This window comes from Sturnus vulgaris, chromosome 11 (assembly GCF_052056855.1).
Source record: "Sturnus vulgaris isolate bStuVul1 chromosome 11, bStuVul1.hap1, whole genome shotgun sequence".
Classification (NCBI taxonomy): domain Eukaryota; kingdom Metazoa; phylum Chordata; class Aves; order Passeriformes; family Sturnidae; genus Sturnus; species Sturnus vulgaris.
The window spans coordinates 13,957,793-13,982,674 of NC_142253.1; the positions used below are offsets into that span (position 1 = coordinate 13,957,793).

At 43.0% G+C, this 24,882-nt stretch overlaps 2 protein-coding genes across 2 annotated transcripts in view; one reads left to right on the forward strand and one right to left on the reverse strand.

Moving 5' to 3' along the window:
- The window catches only part of FANCD2 (FA complementation group D2), a 34,350-nt gene extending 16,196 nt beyond the window's left edge, over nt 1-18,154 (reverse strand). Inside the window, exons 1-24 of the mRNA XM_014869553.2 lie at nt 18,076-18,154; nt 17,782-17,916; nt 17,116-17,183; nt 16,299-16,402; nt 15,721-15,784; nt 14,898-14,950; nt 13,873-13,951; nt 13,202-13,326; nt 11,764-11,851; nt 10,720-10,824; nt 9,954-10,054; nt 9,366-9,474; nt 8,768-8,803; nt 8,249-8,392; nt 7,874-8,008; nt 7,446-7,577; nt 6,202-6,309; nt 4,252-4,361; nt 3,676-3,736; nt 2,865-2,990; nt 2,017-2,090; nt 1,788-1,928; nt 906-1,006; nt 488-603 (exon numbers count right to left, since the gene is read on the reverse strand). Of these exons, the coding sequence (XP_014725039.2) occupies nt 488-603; nt 906-1,006; nt 1,788-1,928; nt 2,017-2,090; nt 2,865-2,990; nt 3,676-3,736; nt 4,252-4,361; nt 6,202-6,309; nt 7,446-7,577; nt 7,874-8,008; nt 8,249-8,392; nt 8,768-8,803; nt 9,366-9,474; nt 9,954-10,054; nt 10,720-10,824; nt 11,764-11,851; nt 13,202-13,326; nt 13,873-13,951; nt 14,898-14,950; nt 15,721-15,784; nt 16,299-16,402; nt 17,116-17,183; nt 17,782-17,916; nt 18,076-18,142 (2,382 nt within the window). The 5' untranslated portion in view covers nt 18,143-18,154. The remainder of the gene's footprint in view (nt 1-487; nt 604-905; nt 1,007-1,787; nt 1,929-2,016; nt 2,091-2,864; nt 2,991-3,675; nt 3,737-4,251; nt 4,362-6,201; nt 6,310-7,445; nt 7,578-7,873; nt 8,009-8,248; nt 8,393-8,767; nt 8,804-9,365; nt 9,475-9,953; nt 10,055-10,719; nt 10,825-11,763; nt 11,852-13,201; nt 13,327-13,872; nt 13,952-14,897; nt 14,951-15,720; nt 15,785-16,298; nt 16,403-17,115; nt 17,184-17,781; nt 17,917-18,075) is intronic.
- A 1,367-nt stretch (nt 18,155-19,521) lies between these two features.
- Nucleotides 19,522-24,057, forward strand: EMC3 (ER membrane protein complex subunit 3). The gene is made up of 8 exons (XM_014869606.2): nt 19,522-19,754; nt 19,831-19,888; nt 20,653-20,746; nt 21,319-21,423; nt 22,118-22,199; nt 22,351-22,430; nt 23,009-23,091; nt 23,810-24,057. The coding sequence occupies exons 1-8, from the start codon at nt 19,600-19,602 to the stop codon at nt 23,936-23,938; spliced, it is 786 nt and encodes a 261-aa protein (XP_014725092.1). The 5' UTR covers nt 19,522-19,599; the 3' UTR covers nt 23,939-24,057.
- Nucleotides 24,058-24,882: the final 825 nt, after the last annotated feature.

Sequence of the window (24,882 nt, forward strand, 5' to 3'; positions counted from 1 at the left end):
TATTAATTGAACAAGAGGAATTAGCAGACATCACATTGTCAGGTTCTGTCACACCTGTGGCTCTGAAGACCCCTTGGCACTTCCCAGGTCTGCCAGGAAAGAGGCAGTCCTGGCAGAAGAGCAGGAGGACTGGGAGGGAATGTGGAATTGCACCAAATCTGCCATTCTCACATTACCAGAATAACCCCAGCAGGAAAAAATCCCACTGTCCATTGATGTTAGCCAATACATTTTCCAAATCTTCTTGAAGGCACTGCATTTTACTCTTCTGTTAGCTCACAGAGGTATAGAACAGAGAGCACAGAGCATCCCCAAGAAAAGTAAATTCTACAGCCTCTCTGAAAGTGGAGCACAATCTTTCTGTTCAGTAACAAAGACCACAATATTCCCTCCTCTCCAGCTTCCCCTCTCCTGGCTGACCAGCCTCTACTCTCCTAGGCTTCCCTCATCCCTCCACTCCAGAACCTGCAGACAAGGCTCTACTCACTTCACGAAACCAGTTGAGAGCATAGAACAGGAGTGAGCACAGAAATTCACGCTCCTGCTTGGATAAAGATTCCAGCTTCCCTTCAACCTCCAGGTCAGTCAGGTACAGGGGACAACCTGGCACAGAACAAGAAAAGTATAGGTTGGACTGTGCTACCTACACTTTGGTCTTTGCATGGACCAAGTCTCTCACCAAAGCCTGCATCAATACCAGTGGCTATTTAGAGAAAGGCCCACCAGCCACTCCATCCCCACACAGAGCAACTGTCTCCCTGGCCTCCCTTCCACTTTGTGGGCACAGAGCACCTCAGCCTCCTCACAAAATGCCCAACTCCTCCTGCAGCTGGAGGAAATCTGTGCAGATCTGGCACAGGAACAAGGCAGGCAGCCAGGCTCTATAAAAAGTCCATTTCCCATACCTAGTAAGGCATCAATCTCCTCCAGGCTTCCACTGTTTTGCTCTGCAGTGTAGAGCCTTAGCAACCGGAAACAGGGTGACAGACACATGGGTGACACTGCCCTGGGGGAAAAAAGAAATGTTTTATATATCTCCAGAATGCCCACCACTTTTCCATTATGTCCTGTGTCCTTCCCAGGCCACCTTGCCTATGCCTTCTATTTTGCTTCTTGCAAGTCCCAGCAACACAAAGCAGAAATGCATCAAGTGGGTTAGAAAAAGACTTCCACAAATTAGTAACTGGTGATTGCCAGTTTTCTGCAAAAGCATGTAAGGGCAGGAAAATGGCTGCAATGAACAAAAGATAGGGTCAAATTTACTTCTGGTGGAAATCAAAGTTGAGCAATTCATAAGGAACTGTAAGAAATTGTGCACAACAGTTATAAGCAGTGGAGAAACCTCCTTCAATGTTTCGCAGTGTGCCACTGTTTCAATTCTGAGTGATAAAAAATAACATTTTTCCACAGATGCATACAAAATAGGTATATTTTCTCTCATTTTAAAATGATCATGTCTTTTTCAAAGTACAACTAAAATCTCAACAATATCTTACGACAATAAATTACAAATGATGTGAAGGTGCAAATAAAAAAAAAAGAGCCTTTTATAACCTTAACAAGTCTATGACTCTTATGATTCTTTTAACTTTGGTGTCCTCCTGTTTACTTTGAGTTTTTTGTATCTTACAGGCTTCCTCTTCCATTTGCCAAAGACAACGCCCTGATTTTTCATTTTAGGCTGCATGTTTGTGGGTTTAGCACTGTCTACCATCATGACTCACCCAAGATCACCTAAACAGATCACCTTTACCTCTGCAGCCATCCCACAGATAAATGTCAAATACCTTTTACTTTGGTTACTCGCTCCAGCAGTGACCCTGCCAAGCTCACTCTGTGACACCAATGGTAAGAGGTTAATGGCAATTGCTTCCTGACTTTGATCTTCATCCAGATTGTACAAGGACTTCACTGGGAACAAGAATGAACTGCAAGGAAAGACAGACAAGGTCTTGTTGGCAACCTCAGTTCTCAGTGACAGAAACACTACCAATGCTTTATTTGTGACTAGCATACCCATGCACTGTGGGACTGAGATCCACCACGAAGTCACTGGGAAAATCTTCCACCAAACTCTTCCCAAACCCATCCTATAAAGAGAAAAAAAAATTGCTCAGCAAGGGGAAGGATGAAGAAAGCTCCAGCAGCAGCAGTGGAAGATGCAGAAGATAAGGCCAAACAAAAGTATCCTGCAACTGTCACAGTAAGAAAAACCCCATGGCCTGCAAGGAGAGCCAAGGGCTGCCCTTTAGAGACACAGCCAGGAAACATTGCTCAGTGTGCACAACCAATTTCTTCCCGGCTCTTTGGATGTGGACTTGACTACAAGTTCCAGAGAGATGCAGAGAGGCAGAGCAGCCCACATGTAAAAGGAGTGCCCAGCAGGAAGAAAGAGCTATTCAGCAGCCTTCACAAACCTCTTCCTATCACCATAAATACCATTTATTTATTACCATTAATGACTGTGGCTCTTCCAAGATCTTAGGGATCAAATAGTCTTAATAGTCTGACCCACAAACCAATTTCAATACTAAGCTTAAAGTTATTTCAGACTCTACGTTTGTCTATGAATAGGAACAGCATGCTTTGAAATGTCACTCAATTTCCTTTAAAAGGCTTCCCTGTTGTCATGTAAAATTTCACAAAAAAGAAGCTGTTAAAGCACAATGAGGAATCTGCCATAATCAAAAAAAGCCAAGAGAGCTGAATGGGGATTTTGTATTTGACCAATCTCTCACAGAACAAAACAAGTTCCCAGACTAGAGTGAAATCCTCAAATTGACTCTATCTTGATAATATTTGAAAAACAATTTTTTCTGAAGAATTCATGTAAGTGATTAAGTTCAAATTGCTCTGCAATGTACCAGGAGCTGCAAGTCCAACTTGCCCTTCTGCTTCTCAATTAAACTGGCAAATTCATCGTAGTACAGAGCCAAGACCTCTGGTGTTTGCTCACAGCAAAAGCTCACAAGGTCCAGTAGGGTAGACAGCTGAAAAGAGAGAAAACAGTGCAGACATGGGTAAGGTAAATGGATCCAATTCAAGGTTTTACACCTTCAGTCCTTTTTACATTGATTTATTGTGAAGCATATTCAAAGCTTCATCTCTAGAGTAACAACCCATGGTGAATATTCTTGAATAGACACAGATTCAAGAAAGAAGATGGGTCTTTTAGGGTCCTCTGCCATGAGATAACACAGAGTCTGCCCAGGATCACTCATAAATAGAATGCCAGAGAAGAAAGTTCTTTAACAGAAACGAAGGAAAAAGGCTGCCAGACCAATCCTGTGTAGCAGAAATACTTTCTTTGGATGGCCTGAAAAGCACAACTACCAAAGCTAAGAGGATGGCCATGGTCACCTCTGGCTCACTGAAGCAGATTGTCCTGCTTCTTTCCTTTATATTTGAAATATCAGCTGAACAGAAGACTTTCACTAAATGGCTGCAGTGCTGCTTGTTCTGGTGTAGCAGAGGCAACACCAGCAGGCACCTTTGCATCTCCAAAACCATTTTTAATAGACTCTTGGCTCTGCAGTCAATGTACAAGAACCTCAGGCTCAGGAAAGCCAACTCCCAGACTCACACAGTATTTCAGTTAAGACTGCATTTCTAGTCACCCCTCTTTGCTGACCATGTCCTCTCTGTGTCCTGCACTGCCCTGTTCTTGGTACTCACCTGCCCGTCAGACTCACTGTTCAGCTCTGCTCTCTCCAGTGAAGCAGCATCTCCTTCATTCCTGGAAGCAATTGACAACCTTGCTGTTGTGGCACAAGACTGAAGAGACAGCAAAACCCATCACACACACAAGGTTCTCTCTCCAGAAATCGGAGAATTACACATGAAAAAGATTTCTTTGGAACACATTAGGAAAAGACCTGGTGCTGTTTGGGACATCTCTTTTAGATTTCCCTGGATTCAAACACAGAGCACCTCAGGTTATTCAGGCTAGAGTCAGAAGCTGATCTGTAGTCAGTGTTCCATTTTCTTCCAAGCAACAGGTCGTGCAGTGTGGTCAAGGGATCCACAAACAGGTACTAACAAGGAATTTGGGATGCCTTTGAGACCAGCATCAGAGGACCAGCACTGCACAGGCTGAAATACCAAACACCACAGTATGCAGAAGAGAGTTTTAAGTTCCTGGATTTGCCCAAGATGTGCATGAGCTCAAAGGCAATGCCCTCCTGTCTTTGTTTCACTCCAGGTCTGAGCTGAAAGCCATGTTAAATTCATCTTTGCAACGTTTTCTCTCACCTTTTTAATGCCACGCTGCCTATCATGGAAACAGCACCAATAATCCCCATTTGTTTGTGGTTGGGAACTGTGCTGGAAAGCCACTTCCTGATCACCATGTGCATATCATCCTGAAAAGACACACACCATGTCACCACAGAGGTACTTGTGTGCATCACTCACAGTTCTATCAGCATCTTCACTTAATGTCATCTCCAAGGGCTACAGAGGGATGGTTTATTAGGATTACAGCTTTGCTTAAGGAATGCACATTTTGATGTTTCATTTATTATGAAAATATGGCCCCCAACTCCAAGTAAGGCTCTAAACAGCATTAAAAGTGATTTGGTTTGACTTTGCTCTAACTACTACATGAAACATGTGGTTGGTCCAGGTTTCAACTACAATTAATAGAAAAGTATGTTTAAAAAACAGCAGATGGTCCTGGAGCCTGTCACACCCAAACAGCAGCTGCAGAGCTGCACTTCAAAACACTGTCAGCTTCAGGAGGCTGAGAGATGGAGCAGTTTGAGGTGAAGGTCCAGACAAACTGTGCAGTGCAAGGAAAAATGCCTAATCTACCTGCAGAGATCTTCATGTCTAAGAGGCATCAGCTTAGAAGAACACTTAGAGAATGGTAAGAGTAAGTTGGCTCTCAGGCTACTGATTTCTTTGCTGACCTACTCTTGGAGTCTTCAGTATCACCGAGGATAAAAGTCAAATTGCCAGCCTTGGATCTCCACAGTTAGAAACCCTCTGCTCAAAATAAATTCTAGACACTCTTTCCCTTCTTTTCACAACTTCTGAGGGTGACAGGCAGACATCCTGATAGCAAGTTCTCCTGGGCTACAAAGTCATGCTGTGTGTTGCCAAGACAATTTTCATAAGTCACACGTAAGACTCAGGGTGGGAAGTGGGGAAATCGCTGAGGAAACTAGTTCAGAAAGGAGCTAAACCTGCCACACACCTGGGAATTTTGGCAGTGAAGAGCTCCAATTTAACACGGTGAGTGGGAAGGACAAAATGACTACAGACATGCTGTTTAACATGCCACAGACCAATCAGAAGGAAAGGAAGAGCAGTTTTCCTTTATAGTCTCAAGTTAGCATGTGCAAGCATCTACAGCTATAAACTGTAAAAGAAAGACAGTCCTAATTTCTAAGAGATGAACTTTATGAATGGGAAGATTTTAAACCCTGGCATCTCTGTTGTGAAATAAGTATCTTTGAATTATTTCTTTATCTGCTATGCTCAAGGATTCAGAAATCCAGACAAAGGTATCCAATGCCACCACTGTTATGCTGCAACTGAGTCACACAAGGTATCCCTTTCAAGATGAAGGTGGATTTAGACAGACCAGGTTTGACAGCTTTTCATGTTTAAACCAGAGGCACAGAAGGTATGAAGCCTACCATTTCACAGCAGAGTACTGTGAAATTCAGTTCTTCTAACAAGAGAATCTTTATTGTCTCTGGTGTGCTGAATTTAAGTGGCTGAATCAATACAAACATCTCAGGGAAGAAACTGAACTGTACTTTCTGAAGGCTTCCAAGTGATGGAGAAACAGAGCTGTTCAAGGAGGCTGCTGAATTTACACTTCTGCAAGGCTCAGCTAGACAAAGCAACAACCAACAAGACACCACGCTGGTGACAGCCCCACTTTGACTGGGATGTTAAATTAGGCACTACCATCAGTACCCTTCCAACAACATGTCTAACAACTCTGCCATTCTTAGATGTACAGGAGAAGGAAACCTTTCTGGGAAAGATGAAAGGTACAGTCACTGTGATAAGCCCTTGATATCAGGGTGGGAAGTCTAGAGCCACAAGCTGACACTTGGGGAGAAGAGAATTTTAAGCTCAAGGATATCCTGACATCAAAGACTGTTCATAGATGACGCCAGTATTTAGTTAACCTAGAAGAAGAACCAAGGCACAGCCTGGCTAACTTTCTGTTGTGTCTCTGCTCACCTGAATGTAGCTCCCTTCTTGCTTCTGGCTGAATGCTAAAGTGCTGAGGATGTAGAAAAGCTTCCGGATCTGGCATGGATTCAGTTTCTGTGTAGAGTCTAAAATGGTCTGGAAGAGAAGCCACAAACTAGCTCAGAATACCAAGAATTCCTTTCCATATTCTCAAAAACACATAAATCGTCAACTTCAAGGAAGATAATTAACTTTACCTTTTTTGTACACACATAAAAAAACTACACTCAAATTAAACAAATACAAATTTTGACAGACTATTGCTCTGGCCTTAATTATGGGAGTTCATTTCATCAGAGGCTGAACGGGAAGAATAATTTGGCTACTATAAGCATTTTGGGAGTGCTCAGGACAAATGACAGTTCTCTATTTTCTATCACAGGTTTGGTCACAGGATTCAAAGTATTTGACAAGCAAGTAATTTTCATTTAACAATCAACCAACTAAACAGCAAAAAGTATACAGCTTTCCCACAATGTATAATTAAATAACAGGGAGCACCAAAATATCAGAGAGATGTGGGAATACCCACACCCACCCTCTTCAAAGGCTCTTAAATACAAGCTGTCCTTAAACTGCAAACCACCACAGATGGCGGAGTGTTCAAGGCAAGTACTGTTACTGATACATGTTTGCCTTGCTGTTTAGCTCTTCCCCCAATCTCAACTTTGACTACTTTTGGAAATAGGCAACTATGCAAGTCTGATTCTACTTATCATTCTTAGAACTCAGTAGTCCCTTTTTTTCCTCCCCATTGAGTATTTTCTTCTTTTAAATTTTAGGATATGTTTTTTTTCATCTCTGCAAGCAATTTTGTTTTAGGATTCAAATACTGGCTGAAGTACTGTCAGTCTTTCAATGCAGAGAATGCACAGTCCACAAAGGGAGCAGGTTTTTGCCAAGTTTTGAAATAGCTCATGTAAATAAAGACAGCACTTTTCTTCCATTGTAGGCACCATTCCATGCCTGCAATTTAAGCATTTTCCAGCTAAAGGGAATTGTCTATGTCAAGTTCCCCTGTCAAAAAACCATATAGTCCTGTTTTACAGCTCTCACTTTGACAGCAGATACCCTTCACTTCTGAAGTGAAGTGCCTTTTTCCAGACAGAAAAGCTTTACAGGTACAAGTTTTTCCAATACCTCTATTTTGGAGAGGTACTGGCCTATTCTTGATGTGAGGCAAAGTGGCGTAAGGGACACAAAATCCAGTAAAAAGCCAGAAATGCACATACCTTCACAAAGGTGGCATAGCGCATCAGCAAGGACGTGTGCAGCACCACCAAATCCGTGAGCACGTCCAGAGAAATGTCCAGCTCTGTCTCACTCCCACTGCACACATGAGTCACCAAAGCAGTCACAACCTCCTAAGGAAAAAGCCACCAAAAGAACCACAGTGAAATATCAACAGAAAAATGGTTGCCTAGCTCTGCTCATATGAACGATGTTGATCAAGTGCAGATAATCACAGCAGTCATCGTGCCTGAAGTCACTTGCTACCTGTCTTGCTGTGATTGTTCCCCCATCTTCTCCTTGGCCTACTCTTTGGCACAGACTGCTCTCCAAAGGCTTCCAACCGCCTGAAACCCCTAAAGGATCATGACATACACTCTAGAACAAAGTGCAAACGCAAATAAAACAGCTGCCATCCATCACACTGTACCTGCTGGCAGTAGGAGTCAAAGGCTGCAAAAGCTTGTTTGTACATGCAGCTGCCAAAGGAGACCACGGCTGGGTGTGCTGAGTGCAGAAATACCTGAGCAAGGGCTAGGATTGAAGGGAAGAAGTCTTTGATAACCTGAAACACAGACACCATGAAAGAGGAGATTACTGTTGCTTGTCTTCAACATATCCAATGCTGAGGAAAACTCAACTCCAAAAAAGCATATGACAGTTGCAACAGAGGACATGTATCTTGGGACACTGATCTGGACTAAAAAAAGTACATGAACATTACTGGAAAGGTATAAATAATGCAGCACAGGACTAGATCATTGAGAGATAAAAGAGAGAGTCCCAGAGCAGGATCAGCACTGACCGTTGAATGGTTTTGGAAGGCATTCTGTATCAGCTGTTCTGGCATGCAGCCTAAGCGGATTTTGCTCCTCAAGACCTTCTCAGTTTGCTTCCTGTTCCTGGTGTTTGTAGAATGGATTAGCAGCAAAACTATCAGATCCAGAACCTTTTAGAGGAAATAACCATGACTCATTATGCTGAAATATTAAACATCCAAGTCAAAACTTGAAGTCTAAACTGAGAAGAAAAAAAGAATTCAAAAAGCCCCAAGATTCACAAATGAAATAAAACCTTATGAGTCCAACAGAACAGAATTAAAGCAGAATAATTCTGTCCCTTAACATTAAGAAGGGATGAACCAAGAGTTACAAAGAAAATGGATGGTTGTTATATTTGGAACAAGTCCAATACCAAAAAGAACCACCCATGAAACATCACTGCCAAGTTTCTGCTCCAACTACAAAAATCTCTTAATCTACAACCATGAAGAAAGCCCTTGAGAAACCAAGAGAAGAGGACATTTACAGAGCAGAACTATTACCTTATGGTCAGACACAGATGTGCTGTTCTCAATAGCCTGAGAGAAAAAAAACGAAGCAAGCTGTTAGGCTACAGTACAATACTATATTCCAAAACCAAATCAAAAAAGGTAGATACCAAAACTCTGTGACACCCTGCTCACAGATATCTCTCCTCTACAGCAGGATACCTACAAAAGTCAGCAAACCGGATCTTGCCAACAACAGAGAATCCAGAAGGCATTAAAAAAAATAGCTGAAAACTGAGTTTGAACAAGGACGTTCTCAAACATCAGTCTTGAGAAAGGAGCTGAGGTACTGAATAACGAGGACAAGAAACAGCCTCATGGTTTACACTGAAATGCAAATTAAAATTAGATTTAGCCTAATACCAGCTAATATTAATTTCTAGCAGGACATTTTCAAGCACCTTAAGGCTTCACACAGCTAAGTGTCAATATACGGGTATATATTTTTCCTCTCTTGCAGAATGAAATCTGTATCAGTAAAATGAAGGGCTAACATTTGTTTTTTCATACCACATTTGATTACAAGAAAGGCTCAGGCTCTATCGAGGAACCCAAATAAGTAAGGAAACCAGGACTGAAGCATGTATCTTACCTTAATCCATGCTTCAGACACATCTTTCTGAAATCTCACAGCTAACTTGATCACATCAAAAAGTAGCTTCACACAATTCTGGCTGGTGGTCACTTGGCTCAGAGAAGAACTGCAAATCATCAGAAAGAAGGAGACTCAGTCCCTGCAAATACTGTCACAGAAGGAGCAAGGCAAGCCCAGCAGTCCCAGCAGTCACTCAAAGCAGCCATTTCCAGAGGGAAAGCTCTGGCAAGGATAGGGAGTTGCACAAGAGGGTGGAAACAGAGGTTGCAGAATCATACTGAAGGGAACTTAAAAGAGATAAACTGGTAGCAACATTATTAAAAATGAAGTTGTTTATCCCCATGCAGACATGGAGGCAGATGGCAAAAAGGAACTACATTCAAGGCAGGAGAAGCTGTCTCAGCAAGGAGTGACAAATGTATTGCATTAGTACCAAGCAGGAAGGAATAAAGGTGTCCGTGCCTTTCCACAAGACAAATCAGGCTCGTGTATGTAGCCATTGTGCCAGAGAGACCAGAAGAGGAACAGTTTAAGTTCTCTTGTCTCATCCTACCCTTGGAGAATCCTGTAAAGCTGTTTAAGTACCTGGCCTGGACTTGGCTTTTAATCTTCTTCTGAGAACTGTGAATCTGCAGGGGCAGAACACACGATGACAGATCTAAGCTCTTACGAAGATCAGAAATCACCTGTAAAGCACAAATCCATGCACAAATCACTGTGACATATGAGGGAAGAACAGAAAAAGCTGAGGAAAACTATTTCCCATAATAACCCTAAAATTATAAATCAAAACTCATATATTTTTACAAATTCACAAGTATTTAATCTTGTCCAAATTTAATGTTTTTAACTTAGAAAATGAACTAGCAAAACTTTTCTCTTCACCTGTATGTCATACAAAAGACAGAAATTTTTAAGACCTACTCTCTGAAATACCCACCTATATCTGCTTTACATTGCTATGAACTGTTTTTATTCTATTTAGCAGCTGAGTAAGATACATGACAGCCTCAGGAATTCTGGGACATGCAAGTTTACCAACCTGACTGCTGTGCAAATGCAGTGTACCAGCACAGACTGGCTTCCATGTCATAGGCACACTTTTTTTCACAGGGGTCTCCCTGAAGGGTTTGGGCAGACCACAAACCTCATTTGGCTTAGGCTGAGGCTTCCTCAACATATGAAACAAAGTGTGTTTGATAGCTCAGCAAGGCTGGCTTTGATTCCTGGCAATATTAAAATTTTACTTGAAAACATTAAAAACATACAACTGTGTGTGAACCAACTTCCCTCTGTTAAAACACACACTAGTAGGGAAAACACACACTTCATTATGAAAAAGATACTGTACCTCTACTGCATCTGCTGCCTTGACATTTTGGAGAATGAATTTTACTACTACAGGCAAATCTTCCAGTTTTACAGAAGGCACAATGGTCATGGCAGACTGTCGTACCTGACAAGAGAGCAACATTCCATCAGCTGGAAGATAAAACTTCACAGAAACATGGGAAGTGGGAAAGAGTCCTTGGAGACTTACAGTCCAGCCTTCTGCTCAGAGCAGGAATATTGTCAGTACTAGATCAGATTCACCTTGGCTTTGCTGAGTCTTGAAGGATGGAGGAAACCTCCAATCCCTGCCACCTCTTTGATAATTTATATCAATGCTGCAGACCCTAACTTGTTTTTCCAAATGTCCAACCTAAACCTCCTGTTGTGGCCACTGCACCTTATCACTCTTCAACAAGAAGAGTTTGACTCCATCATTTTTTAACTGGCTTTCAAAAGGGAAAAGCATGTAGGGTGTGTAGACTGCTATGTAGCACCAGCCTTTTGGGACTATGTAAAACACTATTTATGCACTCAAACGAAAGGGTTTTATTTTATTCATAAGAAGTCCAACTCCAAAAAGTGCAGCAATGCAACATATCCAAAAGACACAAGGCACATCATCATCTCTTCTCCTTTATCAGCACTCTGCAGAGAAAACCTATTTAATTATTTAATCACCAATCTGCCTTTCCTTAGAATATAACAGTCTAGTCTGGTCACTGTACTTAAAAATGAAATATTGACAAGAAGACTTAAGACAGGCAGTAAAAAATTACGGCAGCAGGATAAAGTGCTTCTGCATTTGCTAAAACATCTGTAATTTGAGTTCCTGGCTGTTACAGCATGCATTTAGAAAACTTCTCTCTGCTCTTTGCTGAGCCCCTCACACATGTTTCAAAAACCAGCTTTAGCTTCTGACCTTTTTCCAACTTCAGGAGCTCAGGACTTTTGAAGGCCTACAGGAGTCAGATTTAGCAAAATACTTAGAATGAAGAAACAGTTCCAGCTCTCGTGTTGCTAAGCAGGGGTTGGGGTCTGCTGAAGTGCTCAGTAAAACTCTCACCTCAGCCACAAGGTCTGCATCAAGGTCCAGACGAGAAAGGGCATCCAGGATTGGCACTGTCAGCCGTCTGCCCTGCTTCAGCAAGCAGCTGATACACAGGGAAGAGAAAACAAATGGTCCTCTTAACAAAACCAGGAATGTATCTTTAGTGTATTGTATGGTTCCAGGAGTTCTTGTGGCCACTGCAAAAAAAAAATCTCTGAAACTGCCAACAACATATGCCACTGGCATGATGGAAAACTTGTTCCCTAAATTATTACTCCTCATGTAAGAACTACACCTGTGTTAAATAGCCTCATGGACTTTCCCAAAATTCATGTAATCATTCTTGGTTGACATCCCAGTTTCTTACAAACTTTCTCTAGCAAGAAGATGCACTTAAATTTTGTTAGCTGAAAAATACCTCATCTGCAGCATCCTGGTAACTCTGCCTATGCTCCCTAATTCATTTGAAGTAATGAGTTGTTTTCTGCATCAGAAATGAGTAAAAGCTGTTGAGAATATGGAAATAAGTATGCCTTGATGATACTGTTTGGATTTCAGCTTTCAAAATACACAAACAGAGAAAAAAGAAGTCTGAGGAGTTTGATTAGCAGAGGAAAAATAGGTGGAGTTTTTTTTATCTAGAAGCTCAGGTAATAAACTGAGAATGAAAACAAAGTCACAATTTCAGAGGGTACAAGGAACAGGATGCACTGCTTGCAGTAATAATCTGCAACAGTGATCACAGATTTGAAAAGGTAATTAACACCAGCATAAATGTGACCTGTGTAATAACAAGAATTAGAAGCACAGACTACTCAAATTATTGTGTAAAATGAATACATCATTAAAGAAGACAGTTGTAAGGACTAGCCTATGGCAGTGCTCCCTGGGAGGATAACTCTTGGCATACTGATCAGTTATTTGGATCAGTAAATATGTTTGAGAATAGTATATAAAATAGCCAGCAAGTTCTGTTTCATGCACACATTTACTGTGTTGTGGGTCTGGGGTTTTTTTATTAATAAAAACCATGTTGATACTTACCACAGCAGAATCCAAGACAAATCAGAAGTTGTCAGCAGTAATATCCAAGTGACTGATCATAGATTATCCAGCAGAAGTAGAGAGTACTTAACTGGATGCTACCTGTGCTGTCTCCGGGTAGTCAAGAGTTTAATAATAATTTAGAAAAAAGCAGTTTTGGAGCATTGTCTAAATGCAATGTCGTTTGCTGGATTGCCTGTGCTGTCTTTAAAAGCACAACAGTAAAAATGGAATGTCCTAAGACAGTGGTAGGTGTCCCCAAATGTCGCAGTTAACAGGAACACAGTACTGTCCTAATACTTCAGTCAGCTCCAGAACAACCTGCATTAATGCTTCTCGTCCTTTTCTGCTAAGTGCAAGGGGGAAAAAAACAAAACAAAACAAAGCCTCCAAACCAAATCATCCATACCTGAGCTCTCTGGCAACCTCACTCTGCTGGGAATCCTCCAGGATCTCAGGTAAACTGGTGATAATATCGTGCTGGATTGGTACTGGAGAGACACTAACCATCTGCATTAACTTCTTGACCAGATCCTGCAGACAAGAGGAGCACTGGTGAAATGAACAAATCTTTCAGCACAACAACAATTTTATGCATCTAAGGTCTCTCAGTGCAACGTCTGCCTCAGTTTATGCCAACTGTCCCTTAACTCATTGTCCTGCTGACATCATGAAGCAGAGCATAGACTTTTGTGGAACAATGGTATTTTACAGCTAGGATAGAATCATCTTGGTGAGCAGAGGAAAGGAAAACACAAGAATCTTCCCAGTGTTTAGTACTCCAGTAGAGAGTAACCCATAAAGACCAATTGACTTAGGGAAAGAAGGAAAAGAATCACCAGAGCAGGAACAGAGAAGTCATCCCCACACACTTGCAAGTATCCAGTACCTTGTTAAAATTAAACAAGAGGGGATTGTAACTTCCTGCCAGCAACAGCTTTAAAATGGGGTCATCTGTCTGAATATATGTGTACAGATATAAATTTATGTAAAAGAAGACTTAGACCATTCCAGAAGTTGTTAGGCATTCCAGAAGTTGTTTGGAAAAAGCATCCATGTGATTGCAGCTCTGGTACCCACCTGGCTGTCAAGGAGCCTGTCAAGCCACTTAAACTGATTGACGATGAGCCGGGGGAAATTTGTTCCAAAGGTGCCCACACTGAAACAGCAGGAAAGGGCACACAGGTTAGTCAGACCTGCAGACTCAAAAGCTCTGCTGCTGGTCAGCAAGACCAACTAACTCCATTCTTAAATGGTCATTAATACATAGAAAGAACTTCACTCTTCTTACAGTTTGATAGGAGACAAGTGTAACAACATCCATTTTTCAGAATTCCCAAAGGATTCACAGCACAATTAACAGCTTATCACTTTTACATCCAAGATCCTTTAGAACTCTTGGGTGGAAACAGTTCAGACCTTGTGACTGTCTGAGTTAAACCCTCCTCAAACAAGACTTCAGTCTGAGACAACTTCCTGGACTACACCCCTGTGCAGCATTTGTATCCTGTACTTCAGCACTGGAACAAAAACTGCAGCAGCAACAGCCTCAGCTTCTTTCTGCTCCATGGCCTGCCCCACTAACTCTGTAGTGAGCACTGAGGGCACAGCAAGAAGAGATGAAGTGGTCAAGTCTTGCCTGTGTTACACCTCAAGATCTTCCACTCCACTGTGGAGTTCTACCTTCAAAAATCAAGAGATTCTCTTTCAATTTCCCTTGTTTGAACTTGCAATTTTAAAAGGAGATCTGTTTGCATCTCCCAGCCTCCTAAAACTCTGCCAGCAGCCACTTACATTTTTTTTTTTTAATGACGAGACGCTCTGTAGTCCCTCTGCTGAAATAATTCCTAAGCTTGTGTAATTAGCTGCAAAAATCACAATCAATGTCTGCATTTCACCTTCTAGAAATCCGTCTTCTGCTTTATGGACTCACAGATTTAAGGTCACGGTACCTCACACGTTATTTTACACAGGTACAAAAGAAACTCCCACATCAGTGCAAACTGCCATTCAGGTAAATTTGAAGTAACAGCTAAAGTCAAACAGCTGGTGATTGTCCAAAAGAAATTTCATTTCAAGGCAGAGAGAAGCCAGTTTATACTCACATGTCAAAAAAGAATTCGGGGATCTTTTCCAACAACAGTGTTATGACAGCAGGCTGAAAAAAAAGGAAAAAGACAGCGTTAGGATGACTTACTGATTGTGCTGTGTTACTGCCACTAAAACTGACCTTCCAGAAAAGATGAAATATACACAGTGAATAAAATACCTGAAAGGCTCAATAAAAGTATTTCCTGTAGGAGAAATCTCTTTCTAATGCTAGAAATGAGGCACACAGCCCAAGAAGTGAAAACCACTTTTTTTTTTCAGAGGGTGGTATACACTATCCACATAATCAGAGCACATGGGCAGAGTGTACAATTCCTCTGGGCCAATGAACTTTTCTCAGAACCTGAGCTGCTCTTCACCACACAGAAAACTAAAGCATCAATGTTAGGTAAGTTCAAAACCAGTGCCCAGCTCTAGTAGTTAAAAAAAACCAAAAAACATTCTCCACAGTGGAAGTGGCTGTATCTTAACAGAATTTCCCATGGTTGACCTGAGTCATCCTCTCTCATTCTGCTGCTGCTCACCTTTGAGAGGAATCTGGCTCTGTGTTCCCTACACCTTGCTACCAGGTATTTGAAGACCATGAAATTTCTCTTAATCTTCTTTTAAAACAGAACAAACCCAGTTCCCTCTGTCTCTACTTGTCTGCCATGTGTCTCAGGCCCTAAGCATCTCTGTGTCCCTACAAAAACAAACTGGACACTATGTCAGATGCAGCCTCATCTGCCTCAAAATCAGTTCTATTAATCCTTTACTTAAGTAAGCAGAATGTTCCCTACAATCAAAACCATTGTAAAGAGCAAGCTAAGGTGTCCATACCTGTAAGATCTTAATCCCAAGAAGCAGTTTAATGAGGCTTTCACAATATGAGTGCACCAGATTCCTGCAAGATGAAAGATACCAGCACAGTTGTGTCAAAAACATTCTGGGAGAACAGGCTGTAGCTCTTCCCATTAATGTTTTTTTTTTCTTTTTAAACTACATACAATGACTTAAGGTAACACATGGTAATCATAGACACACAAAAAAATATTTAAAACTGCACTTTAGCTCTGAATCAGCTCACTCTCTACAAGACTAGAAATGTGAAAGTCTGTGGTAAAGCTGTATCTCCTGGAAGAAAAAAAAATCTCGAAAAGGAACTGACCTTCACCCGTCCTGGGAAATTTTTTTCACAGTATCTGGCTGCTGCCATAAAATGCCATGGAATCCAATGTATGCCATGGGCAGACAGTAAATTCTGTATCTTAACACTTCAAACTCCCTGCTTTTAAACAACTACATCAGCCATCCTGCCTTGGAGCAGTGGAGCCTTTAGCTGCACTCTGGTCAATGTCACAGCACATAACAAGAGACTGGCTCTGACTGAAGGGGAAGGCAAAATACATTTACTCCACCTCGACCCCTCAGTCCGTACAGGCGTGCAAGGCAAGAGGCAGTTCTTGAACTGGTTCCTGTCCTTGATGTGAGATTCCAGGCCACTGATGAACTGCTTCACAACCTGCAAAGAAGAGAGAAGTTATCCACCCTGAAGGGACACCCCAGCCAACTGCTGTCCTTTAGGATGAATTTTGCAAGCATGATGAGAACCAGGAAGAGCTAACCAGAGAACTGCAGACAGAAACTGCCATGGACGGAATGCTGGATAATAAACGAATGCTAGTCCAGACCATTTCCAGAGGAAGCACTGATTGTTCTTCAAAGTAACTCTAAACCAAGTGTCTCACATTTTACTTTGATTTAAAAAGGCTTTGCCTTTCTTCCTTTTCAGCTGAGACAGCAACATTTAATGTGACGAGGGCTGCACCCAAAAAGCATTTGCAGTCAAATCACTGGCCTCAGGACTTCCACCTGGACTTGCTGTCTGGGGAGGAGCACCACATCATGGTAGTGTTAATGCTGCCAGCTCCCACCCAACACAAAACCAAACCCAGCTTCCACCAGAAAGCTATGCAAGTGATTTGTCTGCTGTAAGAGTCTTTGTCTATTGAATAATATTGCCAATGAAAATTATTTTGACAGTCAGAAAAACAGTGGGACTAAAAGGCTGGAATAGCACCACTGAGACAACTGGAAAATCTGAACCACAGAAATCCAAGATAAACTGCTGTGTTGCATACTTTTGTATGGGACTAGCAGGGACAGGCAGCTGCATTTGCCTATTTTCCTACACAGCAAACAGCTTTAAAGGTGGCTCCTGCCAAAGTTACTTACAGCTGGGTAAGTAGGGTGCTTCTCCAGGGCCAGGCAGAGTTTCTTCTGGAAAGTTATTTGATCAACAGCTAAGGAGACAGTTCAGAAAGGACATGAAGAATGAGACACCGTTTGTCCATTCAATATCACAACAGCTACACCAAGTACAAGCTCTCAAGCCCATCCACCAACATTTCTGCATTTGCTCTATTGAGAAGTTCAGCTGGCAAGAGCCTGACTGGAATCAGCACTTGTGCTTTCTCTAATGAAGGCTGAGTAGCAGCATTGAAGACACTGAATACAGAACTTCCTGAAGGCCTTGTCTGAAATGAAAGGCAACAATGCCACATTTGTTTCCCCATTTCAGAGCTCCTGCCTCTGTAATTCAATACTGTAATCACAGATGCAGTCTAATATTTTTCTATATACCTCCAATAATCTTTCAGAAATCTTTAGACTTAACAGGTATACACCCAAAGAGGTGGTATAATGAGTTTAGGTGATGCACTGAATTCAGCAGGAGCAGGAGGTATATAACAAATAAGAGGCCAAATGAAGCTTTGCTTGAATTTTGAAACAAGTTAGCTCAAGAACTTTTGTGCTGCAAGTAAAACACATCATTACTTTGTACTAGCTATCCTTGCAGGTTTTGAACTAAATCAGAAGGAGCAAATGCTAAACTCATACCTATTTCATTCTGTCCCTCCCCAGCTTTCAGCACAATTCCTGATGTCCTGAGGAGCTCTTCAAAGACTCCCTCATTCTCCAATCCACAGAAGGCAGAGGCATTTTCCTTATCAGAAATCCGTGACTTCTTGGTTTCTGAGAAAACAGGACATGCTGCATCAAATATATAAAAAATCAACAGTGTCATTAACAATCAACATTATCAAAAGTGCCATTTTGGCCTTATCTCTGCTTGGGAGCTGTTGCCTCTACTAATGGGTCTCCACCCCACTAAGATGATACCCAAGCACCTACTTGGCAAGTCTGTCTTGCAGCTCTCTTCAGAAGCATCAACTTTCCACGACTTCCTTTTTGAAATCATGGTAACAAAACTTTTGTTGTTGCCTAAAAAAATGCAGGGAAAAGACAAGTGTTTAATTAATCTCTTTTTAAAGCATATCTAGAATGTACTAGTGAATAACAAAAGGAAACGTGACAGAAATTGAGAGTGCTCAAAGAAAGACAAACTGACTGGGTAACCAATATCACACATTTTTCTGCTGTGCAGGTTGAAATTTTAGAGGTTGTCATATTTAAATAGCACAATACGTCACTTTTTCTAAAATTCAATTCCACATAAAACAAGGGTTGGCCTTTCATTCAGACATCAGGCAAATTAAATGGCAAATTAAAGTGAGCAACTATGAGGACTCAGATTGCATCCGCTGAGCTAAACTCAAGACCCTCTCCACATGCCTGGACAAAGCAACAAAGGATTCACAGATGAGTGTGAACCCCACATGAGCCCAACCACATTAAGTGACTCTGTTCATGTCCCTAACCATGAATCATAGCCAGTGAGCTCTGTCAGCACAGATCTCCATCTAACCCATGCTCTTTTGGGGGGATCACAATGATTAGAAAGAAAAAAAAAAAAACAATAAACTTGACTCACCGTTAAAACTTAAGGGTTATTAATAAAAGATGTGTGTGCATCTCATACTAAATTTCAACTGCCTGGCAGAGGCTAGTAAAATGAGTTACTTAAAACATCAGCATAGAAGCGGAACAATTAAAAAACAAAAGTGCAATGAGCCTTTTACAGCTGTTTCAGGTGTATAAGTATCTGAAAGACAGGTGCCAAGAGGATGGCGCTGGACTCTTCAGTGGTGCCCAGTGACGGGGTAAAGAGCAATGGCCAAGACTAAAACACAAGAAGCTTCACTTCGACATGAGCAAAATCTTGTTTAGGTTGTGGATAGCAGAGCACTGGAAGTGCCCAGGGATGTCGTGAAGTCTCCTTCGCTGCAGACATTCCAAACCCACCCGGGCCCGTCCCTGTGTCACCGGCTCTGGGTGACCCTGCCTGGGCAGAGGGGTTGGACTGGGTGATCTCCAGAGTTCCCTCCCAGCCCCAGCACTGCTGGGATTCCGTTCTGGGTGCGAGGTGCAGCCCGACAGCCCAGCCAGGCGTCAGGCTAGCAGCTGTCCGTCGCACCTACTGCCAAAGGCTGGGCACTGCCTCAGGCGGCCGTTTCACCTCAGCTCAGCTCAGCCCACCTCACCTGAGCCCACCTCACCTGAGCCGAGCCGAGCTCACCTCCCGTCCTCTCCCGTTCCCTCCGGGCAGGACAGGACGGGACGGGACGGGACGGGACCGGACCGGACACCTCACTGTTCCCTCACGGCGCTCCCGCCAGTCGCGTTCGAGTTTCCCGCCAGCGGCGCGCGCTGACGCCGTTCCGCCGGCGGCGGAAGGGCCGCTCCCGGAAGCGGAAGCGGGGCGTGCGGCGGCGGCCCGGTGTCGGCCGGAGCCGGGCCCGAGGCGGCACCGCCGCGATGAGCGAGCCCGAGCTGCTGCTGGACTCCAACATCCGGCTATGGGTGGTGCTGCCCATCGTCTTCATCACCTTCTTCGTGGGCATGATCCGGCACTACGTGTCCATCCTGCTCCAGAGCGACAAGCGCCTCACGCAGGAGCAGGTGTCCGACAGGTCAGGGCCCGCCTCGCCCCCGCCCGCCCCCCGCGCCCCCCGCCCGGCCCGCTAACGCCGCGTGTCTCTCTTCCAGCCAAGTCCTGATCCGGAGCAGAGTCCTTCGAGAAAATGGAAAATACATTCCAAAGCAGGTACGGAGCTGCGCGGTCGGGCTTTACAAAGAGGATGGCTGGGAAAGGAGCACAAAGCGCGGGGCTCTGTCCGGGCAGTGCCGCGGGAAGAGCAGCGCCCACAAGGGCCCGCGGGGTCGGACGCTGGCGGGTCACCCCTGGGCCAGGGCAGTGTCTAGGAGTGCAGATTCTTAGGAATCTTGGACACAGCACTGCTATATATGTCTTTTCCTTGACATGTATGTTAGCTGTCACTGCTCGGTGTTTTAACTGCACGCTGACATGAACTGTGCCTCCGAACTGTCGTGTTTAATATCTGCCAGCAAGCACACAGGGATGTAATGCAAGCTTAGGATAACGAGGTGGTCATACAGTGTCAGCTGAAATGTTTGCTAAACTAAAAATGCATTGCTCATGTTGTCTCTGTTGATACCAAATGTGTATTTTCTGAAATCCAGAGGTCAGCTGGGCAAGTATGTTCCATGTATCAGTATTGGTGCTCCACCAGCACAAAGAATTTGCACAAAACACTAAAAGCTCTTTAATTAATAGGTTTTCTCTTCAGAGAATTCCTATAGTTACTTTAAGAATTTTAAAAAGCCAGAGATCTGGTACTCTGGATGCAGAAAAACATGAGGAGCTTTAGAACACATGAGCAGTGAGGCACCTATCCCAGGAAGGTGTGTTGTGAAAGAACTCCCAAGATGTCTGAATGTCTGAGCAAGAACTAATGCTTTTGTTCTTTTACTTCTTATGGTGTTGGCATTGTCTTTCTCTGTTTTCAGTCTTTCTTGTCCCGGAAATATTTTTTTAATAACCCCGAGGATGGATTTTTTAAGAAAACAAAAAGAAAGGTAGTGCCTCCTTCACCAATGACAGGTATGTTAAGGTATCCTAACTGCAGCCAGGTAGAAAAACCTCTCAGTGTCTGCCGAGGGTGGAAGGTGAATCAGCTTTGCAGGGAGCTCAGGCAGTGTGAGGGAGGGGGTGGGAGTGAGAGCCCTCTCTTGGATCACAAGAACATTAGATTGCTTTACATGACCTCAGGGTAGCCAGGAGTGGGTCCTGCTCTCATCTCCTTTTGCCAGTGTGTTGCTGCAGCTCCTGCAGGGTCTTCTCTAAAGTGATTTAATTTAACTGAAGTATACAGCAAATTAGGAGCTTGTTGTCCTTCTTCTACCCAGGTCAGCTCACAGAGCGTCAGGCAAGTTCAGAGATCTGGGGCGAGGGATGGGGTCAGACACAGCACAGAACACAACACTGTGGCAGCAGCCACGACCACAGAGGCTGCTCATCTCATTTAGTAAAGTATTGTCAGCACTGGAAAATTATAGATACTGGGATAGGACTCTTGTCTCATGCAGTTTCTTAATTAAATTAGCTGACATGTAATGACTTGTTTCTCTTTATTGTGATGTGCTGATACTTCACAACCCATCTATGATTTGCAGATCCTACCATGCTGACAGATATGATGAAAGGGAATGTAACCAATGTTCTGCCTATGATCCTCATTGGTGGTTGGATCAACATGACATTTTCAGGATTTGTCACAAGTAAGTGTGTGGAATAACATGGGTTTGACTGTGTTTCTGAAGATGACCTTGAGGGTCTGAGCTGCATCAGAGATTTGCTCCTCGACCTGAAAGCAGTCAGGTAGAAGCAGCATAAATTTGGCTTGTGGCACTGCTGCTCTTCACTCTATGACTTGCACAGATTTGCTTGTCCCATTGCACCCAAAGGGTGGAAATTGTTTTCTGAGTATTGGCCACGGTCTCAAAGAAAGTATCTCATGTACTTGGCAACAACTGTAGTGACAAGAACCAGTATTTTATTAAAACTGCCTAAACTTCAGGCTGATACAGTGGATTTTCCTCTGAACCTGTCCAGGGAATTGGTTACTGTGTGGAATGTACATATCAAAATACTTAAATTCATAATTCTGGGTTTTTTTTTCTGTATTGTTAATGTGGTAACTGTTTCTTTAACAAGGGACATTCCCTTTCATAGTCAGTGAAGTAATACTTGTGAGGGTTTGGTCATCTGATTAAGTTTCAGAAAGTCTTTTCATATTAAAATTAATACAGAACTGCAGCTTTTTCAAAAATCCAAGTTAATTTTTTATTGTGTATGTTGTACTCAGACTACATTAGATGTAATAAAAGAACTACCTGCTTACTTTACCCTGTGCTTTACAGTCATGCAGTGTCACTTTGTGAAACTGGGCTTTTTTTCTCCTTTGTCCTGCAGCAAAGGTCCCATTTCCTCTGACGCTGCGTTTTAAGCCAATGCTGCAGCAGGGAATTGAGCTGCTCACTTTAGATGCGTCCTGGTAAGCCCCTGTCCTCAGCAAACAAGGTCCAATTTCTACTTGGAAAACGTTGAATGTGTTAATAGCCCTTGGATGGTCTGTGTGTGCTGCTGGAATGAGGTCATGAGCCAGCTCTGAACTGACAACAACTGTGCTTGTTCTGATTTGTCAGGGTGAGCTCTGCTTCCTGGTACTTCTTGAATGTGTTTGGACTCAGAAGCATTTATACTCTCATCCTGGGCCAAGATAATGGTAAGGCACTTGTTATTTCTGGGAATTGGCTGCCCTTTCCCTGGGATGGTGTCTGAGGGAGTCAGGGGAAAAGTTTCCAGCAAAAAGCTCTAGAATTCCTTTCTCATTTCTGTGAAGTTACTTACTGTCCCTGGGCCAGGTTTGACATCACCTGCAGCAAGTACCCAAATGTCCTTCACCAGACGCTGGCTCATAAACTTCTATGGTTGTTAGTCCAGGATTTCTTTCCCATGAAATCAATGTGCAAAAGTTTTGTGCTCAGGTTTGTTTTATTTCTAGCAAGTGTTTAAGGAAAACTGCAAAGATTTCTTAATGTTAGATGTGGGGCAGGACAGATGTGCATTGGGAATATGGAAAACTATTTTCCTCAATTTTTCTGCATATTTAATGCAAATCTGGCTAAGATGGAGCAGGTGGGAGCAAGATGTCTTGTGAGGACTCCTTCTGGCACAGAAGTATTGCATTCTGCCTGTTGCTGCAATGTTCTCATCTATAGCTAAAAACCTTCCCCATGGCACCATGCTCCAGGGAATGCTGTTTAATAACACAGAAATCAACTTCTCATTTCTCATTTGTAGCTGCAGATCAGTCCAGGGTGATGCAAGAACAAATGACAGGGGCAGCAATGGCCATGCCAGCAGATACTAACAAAGCATTTAAGGTACAGTATTCCCACCTGCATTCCTGTTTGTGTGAGCTCTCAGGGTCATAGACTGCATGTAACACATAGTCTCCCTGTGTGGAGTAAGGGAATTGCTCTGGATTCCTGTTCCTAAAATTAGACCTGGCAGCTTAGGAAGGCTGTGGGAGTTGCTCTGGCAGAGCCCAAATACCCTGAAGTAAACCTGACAGATCAGTCACTGCTGGTACAAAAAGCTGAATTCATGTCCCAGCCTCTGCTTTTGCTAAGGAAGGGTTTTTGGGTTTTTTTTACCTTGAGGTGTAGCTCCAAAGCAGAAATTGGCTCTGCAAAAGTTGTGTTAATAGTGCAGCTGAGCATGAATCCAGCAGGCAGCTGTGGAACTTGGGTAAGAAAATCAAGTGAACGAGTCAGTTCAGTGGAAAATCCATCAGGATTTTACCATCTTTAAGTTCTCCTAAAGCACTTTCCATAGGCACTTGTTATTGGACTTGCCTCTGCCTTTCACAGCCCAGGTTTATGCACAAAGGACAGACCTGGTTTTTGGTTTTGTGTACTGTAGAAGAGGTTTAGCCACACATAACCTGCTGCCTGTGAAGTTGGGATGGCCTACTCCTGGAGTTTTTAATAGAAATCAGTGTTTGTTGCAGTTTTTAAAGCAAGCACTGCTTTGTGTAGTTCTTCTCCAACTAATCTTTTGTTGCTTTTCCTTCTCTACTTCTGCTCACTGCCAATGCAGACGGAATGGGAAGCCTTAGAATTGACAGATCATCAGTGGGCCTTAGAAGATGTAGAAGAAGAGCTCATGGCAAAAGACCTCCATTTTGAAGGCATGTTTAAAGAAGAACTTCAGACCTCCATCTTCTGAATCTGAGCATATGCTTTTGTCTCTTCTTGTAAAAGTTATTTGAAAAGAAATATGTTATCTAAAACTATATAACGTATTTTAGCAAGGCTGAGAATAAAAGAAAAACATCATGTTCAGAACTGCAGTGCCCTCACTTTGATTTGAGTCCAAGGACACACATACACACTATTTCCCCATTAATTTAATCCTTCCCAAGTGCATTTTTAAGCACCTGAGTTCCCACACAGCCCTTCCTGCCTGCGAGCATGGTGTTACCAAAGAGTGCTTGGCTGTTATTTACTGGGCCAGGTGGGGATAATAAATGCTTTAAGCTGCCCACCTTGCACTGTAGGGAACAGGGAGCAACTGTTCCTGGCTTAGCCCTGCAGGAACTCCTCAGACCTCTTCCCAGGGAGAACAGTCCCGGCCTGGAGAAATGCTTTATAAAAAGAAGCTCTGGCTGTTATTTTTCCCCCCTTCTTTATTCTGAGCACCTTTTTCTCAGAGTGAAACTAAATCCTCTTCAAAGTAGGAGCTGACACAGAACTGTAACACTGATTTTCTGTTCTCACCAAATCATCTTCCCAGTGAATAGGGAAGCTGCCCCTTTGCTTTCCCTTTTTCCCCCTATGGGTTTCACACCATGTTTTGGAGGTCAGCCCTTCACAGCAAAGCTCAGCAGCAGCTGTTCTACATTAAGGCTCATAAACCCTCAGGAGCTCCAGCTGAGATCAAGCTCCTCTGCTCTTACACTGTAATTTTGGCATGAAGATTTCAAACCTTCTCACAAGGGTTTCACAGCCCACCTTGACCTGCAGGACTTGGACAATCCACACACAAGCCCATTGCACTTGCTCAGCCTTTTCCAGCCTGCTTTACAAGTGTGTTCAGGTTGCCTTGAGGAGGCAATTACAGAGACTGCAGGACAACTACCTCAGTGCTACAGTCACAGGCAGCCTTGATGC

Coding starts and splice junctions, on each gene's coding strand:
- EMC3 (XM_014869606.2), top strand. CDS start 19,600: ATGAGCGAGCCCGAGCTGCTGCTGGACTCCAACATCCGGCTATGGGTG. Junction 19,889..20,652: donor GAAAATACATTCCAAAGCAG/GTACGGAGCTGC, acceptor CTCTGTTTTCAG/TCTTTCTTGTCCCGGAAATA. Junction 23,092..23,809: donor ATACTAACAAAGCATTTAAG/GTACAGTATTCC, acceptor CTGCCAATGCAG/ACGGAATGGGAAGCCTTAGA.